The 19,867-nt window shown below is 40.8% G+C and overlaps 2 protein-coding genes across 18 annotated transcripts in view; both read right to left on the bottom strand.

Moving 5' to 3' along the window:
• Positions 1-19,867, bottom strand: part of LOC108438832 (protocadherin gamma-A11-like) — a 159,182-nt gene that overhangs the window by 30,294 nt on the left and 109,021 nt on the right. The window contains exon 1 of one of the 17 annotated variants that reach the window (XM_037543000.1): positions 13,822-16,446. The exons of 15 other annotated variants lie outside the window; for them this stretch is intronic. In XM_037543000.1, coding sequence (XP_037398897.1) covers positions 13,822-16,263 — 2,442 coding nt within the window. In that variant the 5' untranslated portion in view covers positions 16,264-16,446. Of the gene's footprint in view, positions 1-10,560; positions 13,092-13,821; positions 16,447-19,867 lie in introns of those variants that run through there. One more of the 17 variants, XM_037543010.1, reaches the window with a different exon arrangement.
• Positions 16,881-19,660, bottom strand: LOC108438834 (protocadherin gamma-A11-like). The gene has a single exon (XM_017716909.2). The coding sequence runs from the start codon at positions 19,427-19,429 to the stop codon at positions 16,973-16,975; it is 2,457 nt and encodes an 818-aa protein (XP_017572398.1). The 5' UTR covers positions 19,430-19,660; the 3' UTR covers positions 16,881-16,972.

The following is a 19,867-nucleotide window of genomic DNA, read 5'->3' as shown; positions in this document are numbered from 1 at the left end:
AGCATTTTTATGGCACAATTTCTTTTATTTGTGAGTTTATAATATTGGTTAAAAATACCATATTACATGTATCAAACATCACACAGGTCACATTAAGATTTATTTTTTAATTAACACTGTGCATTTAGTTTACAGGAGTGTCTTCTCTGTAGAGGTTGTGTAACTTTAATTTTCATATAAATAGATAGATAGATAGATAGATAGATAGATAGATAGATAGATAGATAGATAGATAGATAGATAGATAGATAGATAAAACATGTCAATTGACCAAGGGTGCCCAAAACGTTGCATATGGCTGGACCATATAAAGGATTGCTCTTTTGTGGTCCACTACAAAAAGAAATTATGTCACATCATGGAACAAATACATGGATAAATCATCATCTTTTTTACACAAGCATTAAAACATGCACTCAAAAAATGAAATTGCTTTGGTGTTGGTTGTCATCAGTTTTCTCTTATTGATATTAATTGTAAATGCATGTTAGTAAGTGAAACTGAGTCAGCTGTGTTGTTTTAATGAAACATGGTCAGTTGTCAGATTTACGTCATAAGTGTTTATTTGGTCAATTCAATCTTGGGTAAAACTCAACATCTTTCCTACCGGCTCCTAGCATAATCTGTTTGCATACTGTTTGACTTGTTTTACTCTCTTCATGATATCCTCCTCCTGACCTGCCTTCCATTGTGTAAGTATCTCTCTTTTACTCCATGGTTAACTGCTTAGCCACATTGTTGTTAGTTATCATGTAACTATTCTGCTGAGTATAATTGTAAAACAGCTCAGTGATCGCAGTAATAACCATGTAGCTCTAACTTAAACCTGTTAACTTTGTGTTCTTTACTACTTTAATTAGTAAAGCACAACCATGTTAAGTTGAATTGTTGAAGTTACACATAAACAATTCAGTCATGTTAATTAGAACTCACTTTAGAGTGATTTACTTGAATTCTTTAAGTACACATTTTTCAGTCAAGTACCTTAGAAGCTACTTAATAAAGTTGTACAGAACCACTTTACATAACCTTAAGTAAATGCAACATTTCAAATTTTTGATTGTGGGGTCCAAAATGCTAAAAGCCATAATGATGCTGCCAGGGAAATGGTGAAATAATGTAGTGACACACCACATGAAGTCTAATGTTATCGGGTGAGCCTGCTGTGCACAGAGCATCTCAAAGTAGTACAACCAATACAACTACAGACAGAGACCACTACCATTAATAATAAAAATAATAATTAATAGTGTTATTATTATTATTACCATTATTGTCAACAACAACAACAACAATAATAATAATCACCATCATCATCAAAACAAAAAAAAAACTTTTTGGACTCGGATTGTCACGTTAATGCCACCCTGTGGTACAACACGCAAACTGCAGTTCAGTCCTGTGTAGAGCGCCCAGGGCAGAGCGGTAATGCTGGTCCATATATCTCGGGCTTCAACACACAACCTGTCATATTTTATAATTATTTATCTAGAACATGTAGATGAACACAAAATGTGTCCCGAAAGCGCAGAACGATAGAAAGCAGGAGTCAGAGAGGCAGAAGAAGGAGGAGAGGGAGAGGAAGGTTAAGGCGGTCGCACTGAGGAGCGCCTCACAGCGCCTGTTTCAGCACCACTGGGGTGAACAGCGCCACACAGGCGGCGAGCACGCGCCTCTGCATGCAGCGCGCAGCCATGCGGAAGAAAGCTATAAAGACACAAAGACCTCCTGCCCTCCTCCCACAGAGACACATTTGTGAAGCGGTCATTGGCCAAGAAAACAAAACCCCCACATGTCTTACTCTAACAGTAAACCCATTCACTGCTCCTAATACAGCCGAATAACACACAGAACCGAGACTGGACACTGTTTAACTCTGACTCTGCTATGCACTGTGACATCAGCATCCTATATCCCCTATACAGTGCTATTGTATGTCTCATTAGCAAAAGGACTGGCCAATGCAAACAGCCTACATAACGTGCTAAAATGTTGAGAGCTGCTGAAAGATGCGCGTGCTCAAATGTTTTTCCACTCTCAGAATAAAGGTAGTAAACTGTCACTGGGGTAGTACCCCTCTTGTCACTGGGGTGGTACCCTTAAGGGTTCATCTCAGTACCTTTAGTCAGGGGACATCATAGGGGTATCATAATCCATTGAAATGATATTTTGTAAGCTGTATTGACTCCACACACCCTGTCTCGCCTCCAGGCTTTTTTTATTTTTCTGTTCTGTTTTAAAGCTTTAGATTATGAAAAGGTACAAATACATACTTTTCATCTGGAAAAAAAAATGTAAGGTTCACAATTGGACCTTAAAACCACTGTTGTACCTTTCAGGGAACAATTACACTGTTTGTACCTTGATAAACGAAAATTGTACCTGCACAGCACCTTTATTTCTAACTGTGTAGGCTATATATAGCATAGCAAAGGTCAGAGTAAACATATGTACACACTTGAATATTTGTTCAGTAAAAGACAAAATTTGACCATTTTTAAAATGTTCTACATAACAGTGAGGTAAACTGTTTAACTACAGATATGGAAAGTGTTATGGGATGTTGAAAACAACAACACTGAATTAAACTACAAGCCTCAAAGCTAATGTAGAACGTGAATGCAAGTATTCCTTAAACATGAAGGCAGCTGATGTCATGCTTTGAGGTTCTATGTTTAATTTCCATAGCATCAGTGTTTCAGAATGACCACTGTGGGCTTTCCCTCAGCTAAAGTGTCACATTTAATGTTATTATTAAGGAATTTTAATTATTGTTTTTAAAAATGTATATTTAAAAAGCGTAGCTTTATAATGCAGAAACAATCATGTAAAATCAGTCAATGGTCTAAATCAATCTAAAACTGGAACATCATACACAGTATGTACAGAAGCCTTAGTTTCTGTAGTACCAGTAAAAAGGTTGCTGTCTATGGTCTTAAAGCTTTTCAAAAGAAAACATTTCTTACCTTTATTGAGTTGCAGCAAGGCACCAGAGTAAGAGCGAGAGCAGATCAGATGGACACAGCATCAGAGGCAGCGGATCAACATGAAAAAGAGAAGAACATGAAGGAGTTTGGTTAGAATGGTGCATCATTCAGACAGTTCAGGGCCCAGATCTATACTTACCCATCTTCTTTATAACACAACACCACTTTAAATCCAACACACTGCAGTGCAGTCATCAGTTCTCATTGGTGCAAAGGCAAAATGAGTGACCAGAAACATATTTCTTAAATTCAGCAGCAGATCACCATAAAGACACTATGACCATCAAAACTGTGGTAAAAGTAACCAAATGACTCACACATCAACACAATTGGTCGAACATGGCACAGAATTAAAAATCAAAGCTGAAAATGAAAAGATTTTCTTTATTATCCAGGCATAGTGCTCCAGTGCAAGGTGTGCAGCTAAGCTAATACAGGGCAGCAAACTATCTAAAGTCTGCCATGTGATTTCAGAGTGTATGTATGTTTGCGATCATGAATTTATCATCATCATCATCACCATCATCATCATTAACTGCTAAGTCCAGGTAAGGTTGTGGTGTGATCATGAATTCAAATATAAAATAATCACACAGATTTTGTCGCTATCCAAAAACATAAAACCAAATCAAGCATCTCAAAATTGCTGACGTTTCAGAAGAAAAAACATTCTTAATTTTTAAAGAAAGTTATTTTAAAAAGATTTCATGCCAAGTAATTTTCAAGCTTTACTGGTCCATTTATCACAAAGTTGTCAGACAATGTAAAAGACCCCTGCAGTGCTCAAATGTCACAGAAAAAAAACAGAAATAGTAAGCAGCAGAGTAGAGTGACCAGAGAAAGTGCTGACTTAGTGTGTCTGCTTAAACACGTATGTACTAAGATGTGTCTACTATATGTCTGTATGTCCACTCTGTAATTTTTAGAGTGGCTGAACGTCAATAATGCATCCATTGGTTTCAACAACAAGGTATGCCTTGTTAGTCTTAAGTTAAAGCTATGCAACACAAGGCAGATATGGGGAATGAAAATGAATGTTTTCTTTCGTGTAACAGTTTTCAGGGTTACAGAAATAATATACAGCAATCAATTTGAGTGTTAAGAATAAAACACAAACAAACAACAAAAAATGAAACAAAAACCCAGACATGTCATATTTCTCTCTGCTGCCAGTAAGTCATTTTTTACAGCTCAAGACCAGGGTGAGGAAATATTGGCCTCAATCAGTCCAGTTCACTTCAATGATGTCAGGCAAAAGAAGAACCCTCAAAAACATACAGCACATTCTCTGTCAAGCTGAAGAACTTCATGATGCAAAGAACTATTAATAAAGGTTCTTAGAGTGTTCTATATAGAACTGTATAGAACCATTTTCTCTGCTAAAGTGTTGGATGGGTAGTTTTCAATGTCAGTCCTGTGGATCCTCCACTCTGCATGTATTTCTTTCTCTAGCACTCCTGATCCAGTTTATGAAGGGCTTGATAATGACATGATCATCTTGTATAGCTGGATTGGGGCAGGTAATAGTTTTATGGATTGTCATCATACGTTCACTAAACTGATCTTTAATCGTGTTACAAAAGTCACTGAGCAAGTTGCATTTGTAACCAAAGAATTCACTTGCAGGGCACAAAAAGGTAGAATTGGATATAATAAAGTCCAGGAGACTTTACGAAAGTGAAGAGTAATTGGTAAACTGTATTTAAAACTTAATATTTTTCTTTGTCATTTATACACTATGCAGGCATTCTCTACTGCTGCTGTGTCCCTCTGCATGGGGAAGGAAAAACTGCAGTACCCTCAGTACAACAGCAGAGGACTCCTGTCAGAAGACACAGCATGATGCTTTATTCATTACTGTGTGCAGACACATCTGTGTATGTGCCAGATAAAGATGAGGAAAAAAAAAAAGACAGGCATGTCTACAGCTTTAATCCCTCAACACTGCACCAATACTGATGTCACCTAGCATATATGAACTACAGTGCTTGAACAAATGTAACTGCCTTATCCGCTGGTAACTGAAGAAATTACCGTTTGTTTGTCTGTATGATTAGTCTTAAACTGTGATGGTGACAACACCCATCCTTGTGGATACAAGATCACACACACATCCACACCCATTCACACACCCTCCCCCCATCATGTTAGCCTAGAATCTCAGACTACTGTACCACATCATCCAGTCCAGGGGTATCTCATCTTCCCCAGCATCTTTCCCTTTCCCTCACACCACATCATTCAGCTCTGAGCCTCTCACTGCCCCCCTGTGGACTCTAACATAATGGTACAGCCCTGCCTGTGAGTCAGCTTGTTGCTGTGGCAACACATGGCAGGATGAAAATGGGCTAGGAGCTGAAAAAAGAAAATAATGTGAAGAAAAGGGGGGATACGGCTGAGAAAAAGATGGATAAGCATGTGGCACACAAAAACATTGTACAAAGCTCTGTTATTTGCCAGTATAGTACCACATTTCCCAAAAGAATTATATATTAGACTTTCATAGCAATCGATAGTACACTGTAGTACAACTAAAAACACTGTGCTGGCCCTGAAAGAGGATGATACAACAGCAAGACAGTCTTATTCAGAAATCTGACTCAGATTACAGCAAAGTGATGCATGTGTATTTTTAGCCCATTTTGCTCCAATTGAAAAGGCGAGCAGCCCAATGCACACAGCACAAAGACTGCAGAGTGGTGCAGCTGGAGAGGGGGAGGGGAAGGACAGACAGAGAGAGAGAGAGAGAGAGAGAGAGAGAGAGAGAGAGAGAGAGAGAGAGAGAGAGAGAGAGAGAGAGAGAGAGAGAGAGAGAGAGAGAGAGAGAGAGAGAAAGAGGGATGGAGAGCACTGCTCCTGAAAACTGGAAAATGGGCTGATGACATCTCACTCAAAACAGTAGCATGCATTACATATATAATTGTATGAGGATGTTAAATAGTTATATTAATATTAGGAAAATGCACTAATTATTTGCCATTTTAACCCGTTCTCTGACTTTACGTGATTCAGCAACCCATTCTTATTCACAGTACTACTGTGATTTTTGAGTCAGACAGACACGACCTAGTTTCATCAGAAGGTAAAAAAAACAAGCCAGAGAAAGACGGGTCTCGCATCACACACACACAATATAATTTGTTGTTGTTAAAGTAGGAGTGTGTGTCTGTGTGTGTGTGTGTGTGTGTGTGTCTGTGTGTGTGTGGGTGGGAGTGTATGTGTCATGTGACTTATGTCCATGTGTCTGTGTGCCCTACTGTCTCACTGGCCTCGATAAAGCTAAAGTAATCCCATCAGAGGATCAGCACACAGCACAGGAGACACAGTAAAGAAAGACCCCCCCACACACAGCAATACACTGTGTACCACACACACACACACACCTTGCACTTATGCAATTTCACAAATATTTAGTAGCCCAATGTCTGTTTTAAAGACATATTACATTGTTTTAGGGTAAAAGTACTCTGTTGAAACAACAACAACAACAACAACAACAACAATAGCAACAACAACCACCTATTAAATGATTAAAGCTTATTAACAAACTGCCAGGGCTACAATATTCAGAGACAGGCTGTATAAATTAAAAGTCCCAATATGCTTTGCAAATAAAATCTAATTACTATAAAATCCAACATTTGATTTTTTTTTCCACAGTAAACTGGACCAGTGCCTTCCAGAATGCATAGTTTTTATAGCAGTCTAATGTAGTTAAGGAATATGTTTAGATTACTGTAAACATACAGTAATTCTCTACAGAGTGTGTGTGTGTGTGTGTGTGTGTGTGTGTGTGTGTGTGTGTGTGTGAACTGAGTCTGAGGATTGTCCTTCTTTAATCTGTATTAAGGGCCACACCTGGTCAGAGAGCACAGGACAGACTAGGATAGAAAAGGCTCTGCAACAGAAAGGACAGACCTATCGTCAACATCACAGGCAGAAAAAACAGAGCATGCCCCAGCGATGATGGCAAGAGAAGGGAAAAATACAAACTAACATAATCCTTAAAAATGACACTTAATAAAGTGTCCAAAAATAAATGATTGGCCAATAATGCACCAAAGACATAAGATTAGAAGTAAAGAAACTAGCAATCTCTTGATCTTGCAAGGACTACCCACTGCAGTGGAACTGGATATTGCTGATCTGTGTGCTCATCTGATCAAAACAGTCAATATTCCTAAACTAAGTATGTGGCAAATCAATCACAAATACAATACAGACACCATCCGAGGGCAGAGTATACTCCAAGAATCACACACGTAGCACATTCATTTTGCCTTAGGAAGCAGAACTTTCCAAAAACAACCAACTATTCCTGCTGCTTCTTCTGTCAGAAGCAAGCAGATATACAATGAGGGTAAACAGGCCAAACAAAGATATTTAGATCATCTGCTTCATATTCATCACAGTGGATCAGTCATTGTCACATACATTTTTTTAAAATGAACATCTCCTCAGTGTACAGTAAGCAATATCTCAAACACAACTACTAGGCCACTTTTTGATGGTTTCATTGCTTATTTTACAGCTCTTAATTACATAGTTGATGTCATGAACTCAAGTGAATCCTGTTAGTTTAATGTAAGGTGTATTACTGAAGAGCCAAAAGACAGAGGAATGATTTCTTCCTCAGGACAGGGCAACTACCTTAGAACCAAAGAAATACACTCAATGTGAATTAAGAAGGTGCAAATGATCTGATTATGTTTGCACTAAGGACAAATTGTCACCTAGTCAAAGAAACTATGTGGACATGCAGCATGTTTGAATTACAGAATTTTAGGAAGATAAGACCAAACAAGAATACTTCCTTGGACCACACATAAACAAAGGCATCTGTTTGTCATTAGACTGTCATTAAAATCTGTCTGGGAAAGCAAACGCAATAACACTAACATTGCTATTTATTCATAGAGCACAATGTCAGCTCATGATTTGTGGCCTTAACTTTTTCATAGGACTCAGACAGACTTAGACAGCTTTGAAGTGATACATGGAGCTGATATCAGTTATCAGAGACACTCAAAAGCATGAAGATTTACACTGTGCAGTAAAAAGTAGTTTCACTAATGAACATGTCTGGAAACTGCAGATTAGTGTCTAAAACAGTGCTAAAGTGAACCCAGATGTGAGGAAGGGTATTGCTGGGAGGGCATACGCTTGCTCGCTCTCTCGCTCGCTCACGATATTCATGAGTGTTTATTTAAGAATGTGTTCCAGGGAATCATTTCAGACACAACACAAAAGCAAACACCTTCATTCTGTGTCCAAAATGTTGCTATTACTCCACAAGTCTGACACAGACATTCAGTTTAAACATGATACAGAGGGAATTTAATGCAGTAAAATCTATGCTGTTTGTAGAACTCAAAATACCAAAATAAGCCTCACAAGTTCATAAGCGCAGAGACAAGTCGCTATTCATAGAAGCAACACTTCCGCCGTATACCATACCCTCATGAAAGTGAAATACTAAAATTTAATCCACATGGGTTCCTTCCTGTATAAAACGAGTGCCACATCTGACCACCACATGCGCCTTCTACTTCACTTCCACTGACTCTCCAAAGCACCAGCAACTAAGGGGCTGATGCCGATAAGACCTGCTTTAAACTGGCTGCCTGTGGTTCAAGCTGCCAAATGAACACAATATGCCAGCCATGCAATGGTGTAGTAGCTAACTGTTCTCACTCATTCACCATACACACATGAGCAAAAGGCCAAAAGGGCTTCTTTTTTAAACATAGGCCAGTTTAAAAGCTCACAGAGCTATAAAACACTTCATAAGTCTTACCCTCCAACCTCTCTCTCTTATAATTCCCCTTTTCACAGACCATTTCTGTTGCTAATGGCCACAACCTCAGACAGAAATGGGACACCATTAGACAATCTGATTCTATCAATTATACAAAACAGCTTTACAGTGAAAAATACTTATGGTTCACATTGCATTAGTTAAATCAAATGGACTGTCATACCCAGCTTGTGTTCTAACTTGCTCAGTCAGACAGGCTTTGTTACAGAATAACACTGATGGTGCCTCAGAAAGAAATGGTGAGACACACTACACTCTCAGTACACTCAAGGTACGAAACTGTAACTGGTGCAGTACCCCTCTTGTCACTGTGGGATCCTCAAGCGTACATCTCAGTACCTTTAGTTGGTGAACATAACTGTACCATAATCTACTGAAATTATATTGTCTAAGTTGTACTGACTGCACACATCCTGTCTCATCTCCAGGCTTTCTATTTTATTATTCTGTTGTAAAACATTAGGTTCACCTGGAAAAAAAATTATTTAAGGTATACAATTGGTACGTTTGTACCTTTGAAGGGTACCTTTACATTGTTTATTCCTTAATGAAATGTACCTGTAGTGTGTGGTTATTAACAAAAAATGAAACAAAAAAAACAAAATGATCATTTGACTGAAAAATAAACAGCCCATGAACTAACTGGAATATGATTAGCAGTAACTGCTAATTCATGGAGATTATCACAAATAAAAAAGGGGTGCTGCAAAAGAATAACAATGTAATAGAATGACTTCTTTTTGAAATGTGCTTTTTAAGCACATGTCCATGAGAGGCATACTTGCTAGTTAGTTAAGTTAGGTATGAGAGAGAGAGAGAGAGAGAGAGAGAGAGAGAGAGAGAGAGAGAGAGAGAGAGACAGAGAGAGAGAGACAGAGCAGCACTTTCAGCAGATGCTCATCTTAATTCAGCCAAACTCACTCAGGAACGCCACATACCAGTATACACTTGTAAAAGTCCTTATCCTGACATTAGCAAACATCCAGTATGCTAACAAGGTTGCTAACTGCAGCACATCATTTGCTGTGAACATATGTTTCAAGCTTAATCAAACATATTCATATAGATTACTTAGTCCTCATATCACACTGTCAGTGACCTTCCACGTACTACCTACAAATCCGCATGCTATGGCACTGGTCCTGGATAGAAGTTGGGGTGTCTAAATGCATTTCCCCAGAGCGCAACTGAGGGAGAGAACAATTTAAACCGAGAGTCTAGTGCATGCTTTTGCACCCCTGCAGAACCAGGCCTGCAGAGGTGTACAGATAGTGAGAAAGGATAACCTTGCTCAAACTCTTCCTCCCATCCCTCTGTCTCCATCTCTTCTGTTTGGATCCATCTCAGCCCACCCATGCCTTGCTATACAGGTGCGGGGAATGAGGCCATACTGCTCAAAATGGCTGCACCAACATCGCACTGCAGTAAATGTAGAGATCATTGGCACACAGTATAAATCAGTATGTGCTTTCTCTCCCTTTCTCTCCATGAACATTAACAATATATGGGAGTATTATTCACAGTACACTGATGCATCTCCTTTCTCCTTATTTCTGTCTCACTTCTTTATATCATATTTGGTCTCTCATTACACTGTCACTGCCAATACAAGGCATTAAGTTGTCCTTGCACGTTTTAATGAACTTGGTTATGTGCTGCTTCAGTCTACTGCAACATAATGACCACCCATCACCTGCACATTCCACATGCATACCTCTGTTAAGCTCAAGCACCTCTTACAAAACCAATACATACCTCGACATCAACATCCGGGTCAACCGCGTGTTTGTTTTGCCTAGGCACAGTCCTCGTACCACCGAGGTCAACACTCAATACACTCTGACTGGAGGAGCGTACGAATTTCATGTCGCTTTTTCTGGAGTCAGCTGTACCACATAGCTCGTAGTTATACACGTGCTGTAAAGTCCCCGTCCCTCCTACGTCTGCGTAAAGGGGAGGATAATATGGAATAACTGGCAGATTGACACCTGATTTATAAAACATCCGCTCACGTCTCCATCTGTAGCATTTGACTGACAGTATGGCGATGATGGAGACGATAAAGAGGAATGAAACTACAGCCAAGGCCAAGACTAGATAGAAAGTCAGGTTATCGTTGTAATCCTTGATGTGCGTAAAGTCAGTGAACTCCGAGAGCACTTCAGGGAAACTGTCCGCCACCGCCACGTTAATATTGACCGTAGCTGAACGAGAGGGCTGCCCGTTGTCCTCCACTACAACAGTGAGCTTCTGCTTCACGGCATCTTTATCGGTCACTTGGCGCACAGTTCTTATTTCTCCATTCTGTGCGCCCACTTCAAACAGCGCCCTGTCTGTGGCTTTCTGCAGTTTATATGAGAGCCAGGCGTTCTGTCCAGAGTCCACATCAACAGCCACCACTTTACTCACAAGATAGCCCACATCTGCTGAACGAGGCACCATTTCAGCCACCACAGAGCCCCCAGTCTGGACTGGGTACAGAACCTGAGGTGCGTTGTCGTTCTGGTCCTGAATGATAAAGTTCACGGTGGCGTTGCTCGTCAAAGGAGGTGAACCGCCATCTTGCGCTTTAACAGTAACGCTGAATGACTTTAAATGCTCGTAGTCGAAGGATTTCAGTGCGTAAATCATCCCACTCCCCGCATCAATCGACACCAAAGATGATGTAAGCGCTCCGTTTAAGTCTTTATCGATAATGAAGTAAGAAATACGCGCGTTAACCCCCAAGTCTGCGTCATTCGCCTTTACGTTGAGCAAAGACAAAGAGGGAGAGTTATTCTCCGTTACATACGCAGTATATGTCTCGTGTTCAAACTGAGGCGAATGATCGTTTATGTCTGAAACCTTCACTGACAATGTTTTTGTGCTAGACAAAGGCGGGCGACCGCCATCTTTTGCTGTGACTGTTATGTTATATTCTGCCATTTGCTCTCTGTCTAGGCTGGAGTCGGTCACTATGCTGTAGTAATTGTTCAGAGATGATTCAGTCCTGAATGGCAGGCTTCTATCAATCGAACAGGCAACCTTTCCGTTTTCCTCAGAATCGCTGTCTTGCACATTGATCATTGCCACCACGGTGCCTGGGGGCGAGTTTTCGGGCAGTGTGTTGGAAAATGACATTAGCGTGATTTTAGGTGTGTTATCATTTACATCAGTCACTTCTATGACCACCTCAGCAGAGTCAGATAACCCCCCCTGATCCTTTGCTTGAATTTTAAACTCATGAACAGTGGTCTCTTCAAAGTCAAGCTCACCAGCGAGCCTAATCTCGCCAGTGGATGCGTCAATGGAAAATAGGTCTCTGATTTTAGCCGTTGTGTGTTCAAAGTTATAGGCAATGTGGGCATTAGAGACGGTATCTGCATCAGTGGCGTTCACTGTAAGCAGTAACGCTCCATGTGCTGTGTTTTCAGGCACAGAGATCCTGTAAGAATCCCTTTTGAATATAGGAGCATTATCATTGATATCTAAGACAACAATGAGGATTTTTACAGTACCAGAGCGTTTAGGGTTGCCTCCATCAGTAGCAGTTATCGTTAGATACAGATGCTCTTCTTTCTCTCTGTCTAACTGGGACTGCAGAACAAGTTCAACGTTTTTACCACTACCCGCGCGGCTCTGTGTTTTCAGGCTGAAGTGGTCAGTGGGGTGAATAGAGTAGCTCTGAATGCCGTTCAGTCCCACATCAGGGTCGAGCGCACTGTCCACGGAAAAGCGCGCGCCAACAGAGGCTGACTCGCTTATTTCCAGCTTAATCTCTCCCCGTGGAAACGCAGGACTGTTATCGTTTACATCTAATATTTCCACGGTGACCCTATAGAGCTGTATGGGATTCTCCAGAATGATCTCGAAGCTGATGCTGCACGTAGACATGGCGCTAGAGCAGAGGAGCTCGCGATCCATTCTCTCCTTCACGATAATATGTCCTTTGTCCCTATCCAGCTCCACATACTCACGCCCACTTGCTGTGAAGATCCGAGCCTTACCCGTGGTCAAGCGTTTAGGTTCCAGGCCCAGATCCTTCACGATGTCGCCGACAAAAGAACCGTGAGGCATTTCCTCAGGCACGGAGTAACGGACCTGCCCTGATGCGCACTGGAGTAAATGCGTGCAGACAAAAAGCGCACAGGATAGCCGTCCGAGAAAGCCGTTTTTATCCATTACGTCGCGGTATCTCTCTCAAGATTGATATCTAATATCTAATAGCTTGTACGTTAGAAAACACGAAGTGCATCCAGTATTGAATAGGAAATAAATATGCACAAAGATGAGAGCGTCAGGAAAGATTAGAGTCCTGCCAGTGCACAAAATGAAATGGGCAACCAAGACCACAGACATGCGCAAAACGCAGAAAGATGGGAGGCGCAGAATATGTATAGATCAGAAAAAAAATCAAGCCCACTAACCAACAGCGACGTTTAGGGATCAGAATAGGAACTACACACGACCTGACTCCGCTTAGAGAAACAGTGTAGAATGATCATCTGTGTTGAACATGGGTGGATGTCATAAATGAAACTCTCAAGCCTGATCATGACTGTGTGTACGAAGTAGAGTAGTGGTGTACATCGCTGAATTCTGAGCAATTCGGTTCGATAAACATTCCTTAAGACACAATTCAATCAATTCAAAGAGTTATAAAATATAAAAGTCACCAGTTACATTGGGGATATTGATACTGTTGTGATGCCATTCAGAATTATTATGCAAAATGTACTCAAGAGACAAATGTAACTGGAAGAACTATTTATACAATAGTATTATATAGAAAACAAAAAGTATATTAGAGTCTCGTTTGAAATTGTCAGTTAAAAAAAGTTTAAACGTTTATTAAATAATTTTATAATAGTTTCTTTAAATCCAAAACTTGATCTAGTTAAATTGACACCGCATTGACACCAGTATTGCAGTTTCCAGCTCTCTGAGAAAGAAAAGCAAACGGAAGACGACAGGTGGATAGATAGACAGATAAAATAGAGTAGTCTAAAGTCAGTGATTTCACGGATACAACCTCACCTGATTCTTAGAGTCTCCAAGTGACTGATTATGCTCTTGCACGTGCAGCAGCGTTTGAGTTCCACTTGCGTCCAGGCTAATGATGCTCTGATTGCCTGGCCTGACGTACTTCATATCGCTCTTTCTAGAGTCAGCTGTCCCACACATCTCGTAATTAAACGCTTGCTTTAAAGTCCCCATCCCTCCTACGTCTGCGTAAAGGGGAGGGTAATATGGAATAACTGGCAGATTGGCACCTGATTTATAAAACATCCGCTCACGTCTCCATCTGTAGCATTTGACTGACAGTATGGCGATGATGGAGACGATAAAGAGGAATGAAACTACAGCCAAGGCCAAGACTAGATAGAAAGTCAGATTGTCGTTGTAATCCTTGTCGTGCGTAAAGTCAGTGAACTCCGAGAGCACTTCAGGGAAACTGTCCGCCACCGCCACGTTAATATTGACCGTAGCTGAACGAGAGGGCTGCCCGTTGTCCTCCACTACAACAGTGAGCTTCTGCTTCACGGCATCTTTATCGGTCACTTGGCGCACAGTTCTTATTTCTCCATTCTGTGCGCCCACTTCAAACAGCGCCCTGTCTGTGGCTTTCTGCAGTTTATATGAGAGCCAGGCGTTCTGTCCAGAGTCCACATCAACAGCCACCACTTTACTCACAAGATAGCCCACATCTGCTGAACGAGGCACCATTTCAGCCACCACAGAGCCCCCAGTCTGGACTGGGTACAGAACCTGAGGCGCGTTGTCGTTCTGGTCCTGAATGATGATCTTCACACTCACATTGCTACTGAGAGGCGGGTTTCCTCCGTCCTGCGCTTTTACGCGGATAATGAACTCTTTTGTTTGCTCGTAATCAAAAGAACGAACAGCCAGAATCTCTCCGCTCTCAGCATGAACTGAAATATAAGTGGAGGCTGAAACTCCGTTAACGAGAACATCCTCAAGAAAATACGAAATGCGCGCATTGTTACCCGAGTCTTTGTCACTTGCTGTGACTGCAAATATAGACACTCCAGGTGTGTTATTTTCCGTCACATAAGCGGTGTAAGACTGACGCTGGAACACAGGGGCGTTGTCATTGACATCAGATATTTTAAGCTGCAGTGTTTTATTAGTAGAGAATGAAGGTGATCCCTCATCAGTAGCTCTTATTGTTATATTATATTCAGAAACCTTCTCACGATCTAAGAACTGATCAGTGACCAAACTATAGAAATTAGAGGAGGATGATTTGATGCGAAATGGTAAATCTGAATTCACTGAACATTTAACCTGTCCGTTTTTACCGGAGTCTATATCTTTAATATTGAGCATCGCTATGACAGTCTCCGGGGCCGAGTCCTCTGGGATGGGATTGGAAAAAGAGATAACACTGATAACAGGAGCATTGTCATTAACATCAGTGATCTCCACCAGCACTTTACTGGTATCAGTTAACCCGTCCTTATCCATTGCTTTGACATTCAGTTCGTACTGTTTGGATTTTTCATAATCTAAGATATCATTTATTCGAATGTCTCCTGTGTTTGGATCTATGGTGAAAAACTCTATGGCTTTTCCGGTGCTCTGTGAAAATGAATATGTGACCTCACCGTTAGAGCCTTTATCTTTGTCCGTAGCTCTTACAGTCACTGCTTTACTGTTCTTGGGAACATTTTCTGGCAAAGACACTCGGTAAACTGGCTGACTGAACACGGGAGGATTGTCGTTTGCATCAATAACAATGACGGTTATTCTAACTGTTCCAGATTTCTGAGGAGAGCCTCCATCAAATGCTGTCAGAATTAATTTGTGCTCTTCTTGTTGCTCTCTGTCTAAAGACGTTTTTAACTCCATCTCAACGTACTTCGTGCCATCATTACGAGATAATTCTTTCAAAGTGAAATGATCTGTTGGATTAAGAGTGTATCTCTGCAGTGTATTCTGCCCTACGTCTGGATCATGCGCACTTTCCAATGAAAACAGTGAACCTGAGACCATAGATTCCTTAATTTCAATACTGATGTCTTTCCTATCAAAAACAGGAGCATGATCATTAATATCTAAGATTTCTACATCAATTCTATGCAGCTCCATCGGGTTTTCTAGAATGATCTGGAAATGTAAGGAGCATGGAGTGACCTGGGCGCACAGCTCCTCTCTATCTATCCTCTCTCTCACTACCAGAGTCCCTTTATCCACATTTAGACCGATGTACTCACGACTGTCCTCTGTGAAGATCCGCGCTCGACCTGATTTCAATCTTTTAACATCCAAACCGAGATCCTGAACAATATTCCCCACAACAGAGCCCTTATTCATCTCCTCAGGAATGGAGTAACGGACCTGCCCGCGCGCAACGGTCAGAACAAAGACAAGCAGGACGAGAAACCGCATCAGCCGTCGAACAACACCAGAGATAGAGCCTGTGTTCCGGGCGATATGAGAACAAAGGACGTCCATGATGCAAATTGTACAATCCAGTTTCGATTATGTGAAAAACGCTTATAAAAATGAATATAGTAGCACGTAATTGTCGCATCTGCGCGCACACTGGAGCATCAATCTGAAATGAAGAACAATTTTGCTGTACGCATGATGTCAGAATGTGGAGGAGGATCCACTAATAAGCTTCAAAACCCTGTACACACTGACCTACAGCGGCACTTAGAGCACTGAAAGAACATTACAACGAAAAACAAAATTTGTGGATATATCTGAAATTAACAATGATGGAACTGATAGACAGCTCAAAGTATTACATTTAAAATAATATCTAAAAATAATAATTATTTTGTCTTTGAAAAAGCCAACAGTTTAGCATAATAATAATAATAATAATAATGATAATAATGATAATAATAATAATGATAATAATAATAATAATAATAATAATAATAATAAGAAGATTAAGAGGCACTAGTAATGGAACGAACGAACGAACGAATTAATCAATTAATCAATTAATCAATTAATTAATTAATTAATTACTTAATGAATGCATGAATGAATGAATGAATGAATGAATGAATGAATGAATGAATGAATGAATGAAAAATAAATAAACAGTACATCCTCACTCGATGTGAAATATAGCCATACTGCCAAACACCTCACTGCTATACTGAGCCAAAATAGTGTTAAATTCACTGGAGCAGCTCTAAAACGTTTGCTAGTTACTAAATCTCACCTGATCCTCTGAATCATGGTTCAGTTTTTGCTTCTGCACATGCGTGAGAGTCTGTGTTCCACTGGTGTCCAAGCTAATGATGCTCTCGCTGGAAGGTCTGGCGTATTTCAGATCACTCTTTCTGGAGTCAGTCGTTCTGCAAACCTCATAATTATACACATGCTGTAAAGTCCCCGTCCCTCCTACGTCTGCGTAAAGGGGAGGATAATATGGAATAACTGGCAGATTGGCACCGGATTTATAAAACATCCGCTCACGTCTCCATCTGTAGCATTTGACTGACAGTATGGCGATGATGGAGACGATAAAGAGGAATGAAACTACAGCCAAGGCCAAGACTAGATAGAAAGTCAGGTTATCGTTGTAATCCTTGTCCTGCGTAAAGTCAGTGAACTCCGAGAGCACTTCAGGGAAACTGTCGGCCACCGCCACGTTAATATTGACCGTAGCTGAACGAGAGGGCTGCCCGTTGTCCTCCACTACAACAGTGAGCTTCTGCTTCACGGCATCTTTATCGGTCACTTGGCGCACAGTTCTTATTTCTCCATTCTGTGCGCCCACTTCAAACAGCACCCTGTCTGTGGCTTTCTGCAGTTTATATGAGAGCCAGGCGTTCTGTTCAGAGTCCACATCAACAGCCACCACTTTACTCACGAGATAGCCCACATCTGCTGAACGAGGCACCATTTCAGCCACCACAGAGCCCCCAGTCTGGACTGGGTACAGAACCTGAGGCGCGTTGTCGTTCTGGTCCTGAATGATGATCTTCACACTCACATTGCTACTGAGAGGCGGGTTTCCTCCGTCCTGCGCTTTTACGCGGATATTGAACTCTTTTGTTTGCTCGTAATCAAAAGAACGAACAGCCAGAATCTCTCCGCTTTCAGTATGAACTGAAATATAAGTGGAGGCTGAAACTCCGTTAACGAGAACATCCTCAAGAAAATATGAAATGCGCGCATTGTTACCCGAGTCTTTATCACTTGCTGTGACTGCAAATATAGACACTCCAGGTGTGTTATTTTCCGTCACATAAGCGGTGTAAGACTGACGCTGGAACACAGGGGCGTTGTCATTGACATCAGATATTTTAAGCTGCAGTGTTTTATTAGTAGAGAATGAAGGTGAGCCCTCATCAGTAGCTCTTATTGTTATATTATATTCAGAAACCTTCTCACGATCTAAGAACTGATCAGAGACCAAACTATAGAAATTAGAGGAGGATGATTTGATGCGAAATGGTAAATCTGAATTCACTGAACATTTAACCTGTCCGTTTTTACCGGAGTCTATATCTTTAATATTGAGCATCGCTATGACAGTCTCCGGGGCCGAGTCCTCTGGGATGGGATTGGAAAAAGAGATAACACTGATAACAGGAGCATTGTCATTAACATCAGTGATCTCCACCAGCACTTTACTGGTATCAGTTAGTCCACCGTTATCCATAGCTTCGACATTCAGGTCGTACTGTTTGGATTTTTCAAAATCTAGCAGACCATTTACGCGAATGTCTCCTGTGTTTGGATCTATGGAGAAAAATTCCATAGCTTTTCTAGTGCTCTGTGAAAACGAATACGTGACTTCACCATTAGCTCCTTTGTCTTTGTCTGTAGCATGCACAATCACTAATAGACTGCTCTTAGGAGCATTTTCTGGCAGAGACACTCGGTAAACTGGCTGACTGAACACGGGAGGATTGTCGTTTGCATCAATAACAACGACGGTTATTTTAACTGTTCCAGATTTCTGAGGAGAGCCTCCATCAAATGCTGTCAGAATTAATTTGTGCTCTTCTTGTTGTTCTCTGTCTAAAGGTGTCTGTAAGACCATCTCAACATACTTGGTGCCATCACTATGAGTTAATTCTTTCAAAGTGAAATGATCTGTTGGATTAAGAGTGTATCTCTGCAGTGTATTCTGCCCTACGTCTGGATCATGCGCAATTTCCAACGAAAACCGCGAACCTGAGACCATAGATTCCTTAATTTCAATACTGATGTCTTTCCTATCAAAAACAGGAGCATGATCATTAATATCTAAGATTTCTACATCAATTCTATGCAGCTCCATCGGGTTTTCTAGAATGATCTGGAAATGTAAGGAGCATGGAGTGACCTGGGCGCACAGCTCCTCTCTATCTATCCTCTCTCTCACTACCAGAGTCCCTTTATCCACATTTAGACCGATGTACTCACGACTGTCCTCCGTGAAGATCCGCGATCGACCAGATTTCAATCTTTTAACATCCAAACCGAGATCCTGAACAATATTCCCCACAACAGAGCCCTTATTCATCTCCTCAGGAATGGAGTAACGGACCTGCCCGCGCGCAACGGTCAGAACAAAGACAAGCAGGACGAGAAACCGCGTCAGCCGTCGAACAACACCAGAGATAGAGCCTGTGTTCCGGGCGATATGAGAACAAAGGACGTCCATGATGCAAATTGTACAATCCAGTTTCGATTACGTGAAAAACGCTTATAAAAATGAATATAGTAGCACGTAATTGTCGCATCTGCGCGCACACTGGAGCATCAATCTGAAATGACGAACAATTTTGCTGTACGCATGATGTCAGAATGTGGAGGAGGATCCACTAATAAGCTTCAAAACCCTGTACACACTGACCTACAGCGGCACTTAGAGCACCGAAAGAACATTACAACGAAAAACAAAATTTGTGGATATATCTGAAATTAACAATGATGGAACTGATAGACAGCTCAAAGTATTACATTTAAAATAATATCTAAAAATAATAATTATTTTGTCTTTGAAAAAGCCAACAGTTTAGCATAATAATGATGATAATAATAATAATAATAATAATAATAATAATAATAATAATAATAATAATAGAAGAAGAAGAAGAAG

This window comes from Pygocentrus nattereri, chromosome 11 (assembly GCF_015220715.1).
Source record: "Pygocentrus nattereri isolate fPygNat1 chromosome 11, fPygNat1.pri, whole genome shotgun sequence".
Taxonomy (NCBI): Eukaryota; Metazoa; Chordata; class Actinopteri; order Characiformes; family Serrasalmidae; genus Pygocentrus; species Pygocentrus nattereri.
Note: the sequence above shows the minus strand (reverse complement) of the source record. Positions and strands in the feature narration are given on the sequence as shown.

Bases quoted from the DNA above. Each gene is read 5' to 3' on its own strand.
- LOC108438834 (XM_017716909.2), bottom strand. From the start codon at position 19,429: ATGGACGTCCTTTGTTCTCATATCGCCCGGAACACAGGCTCTATCTCT.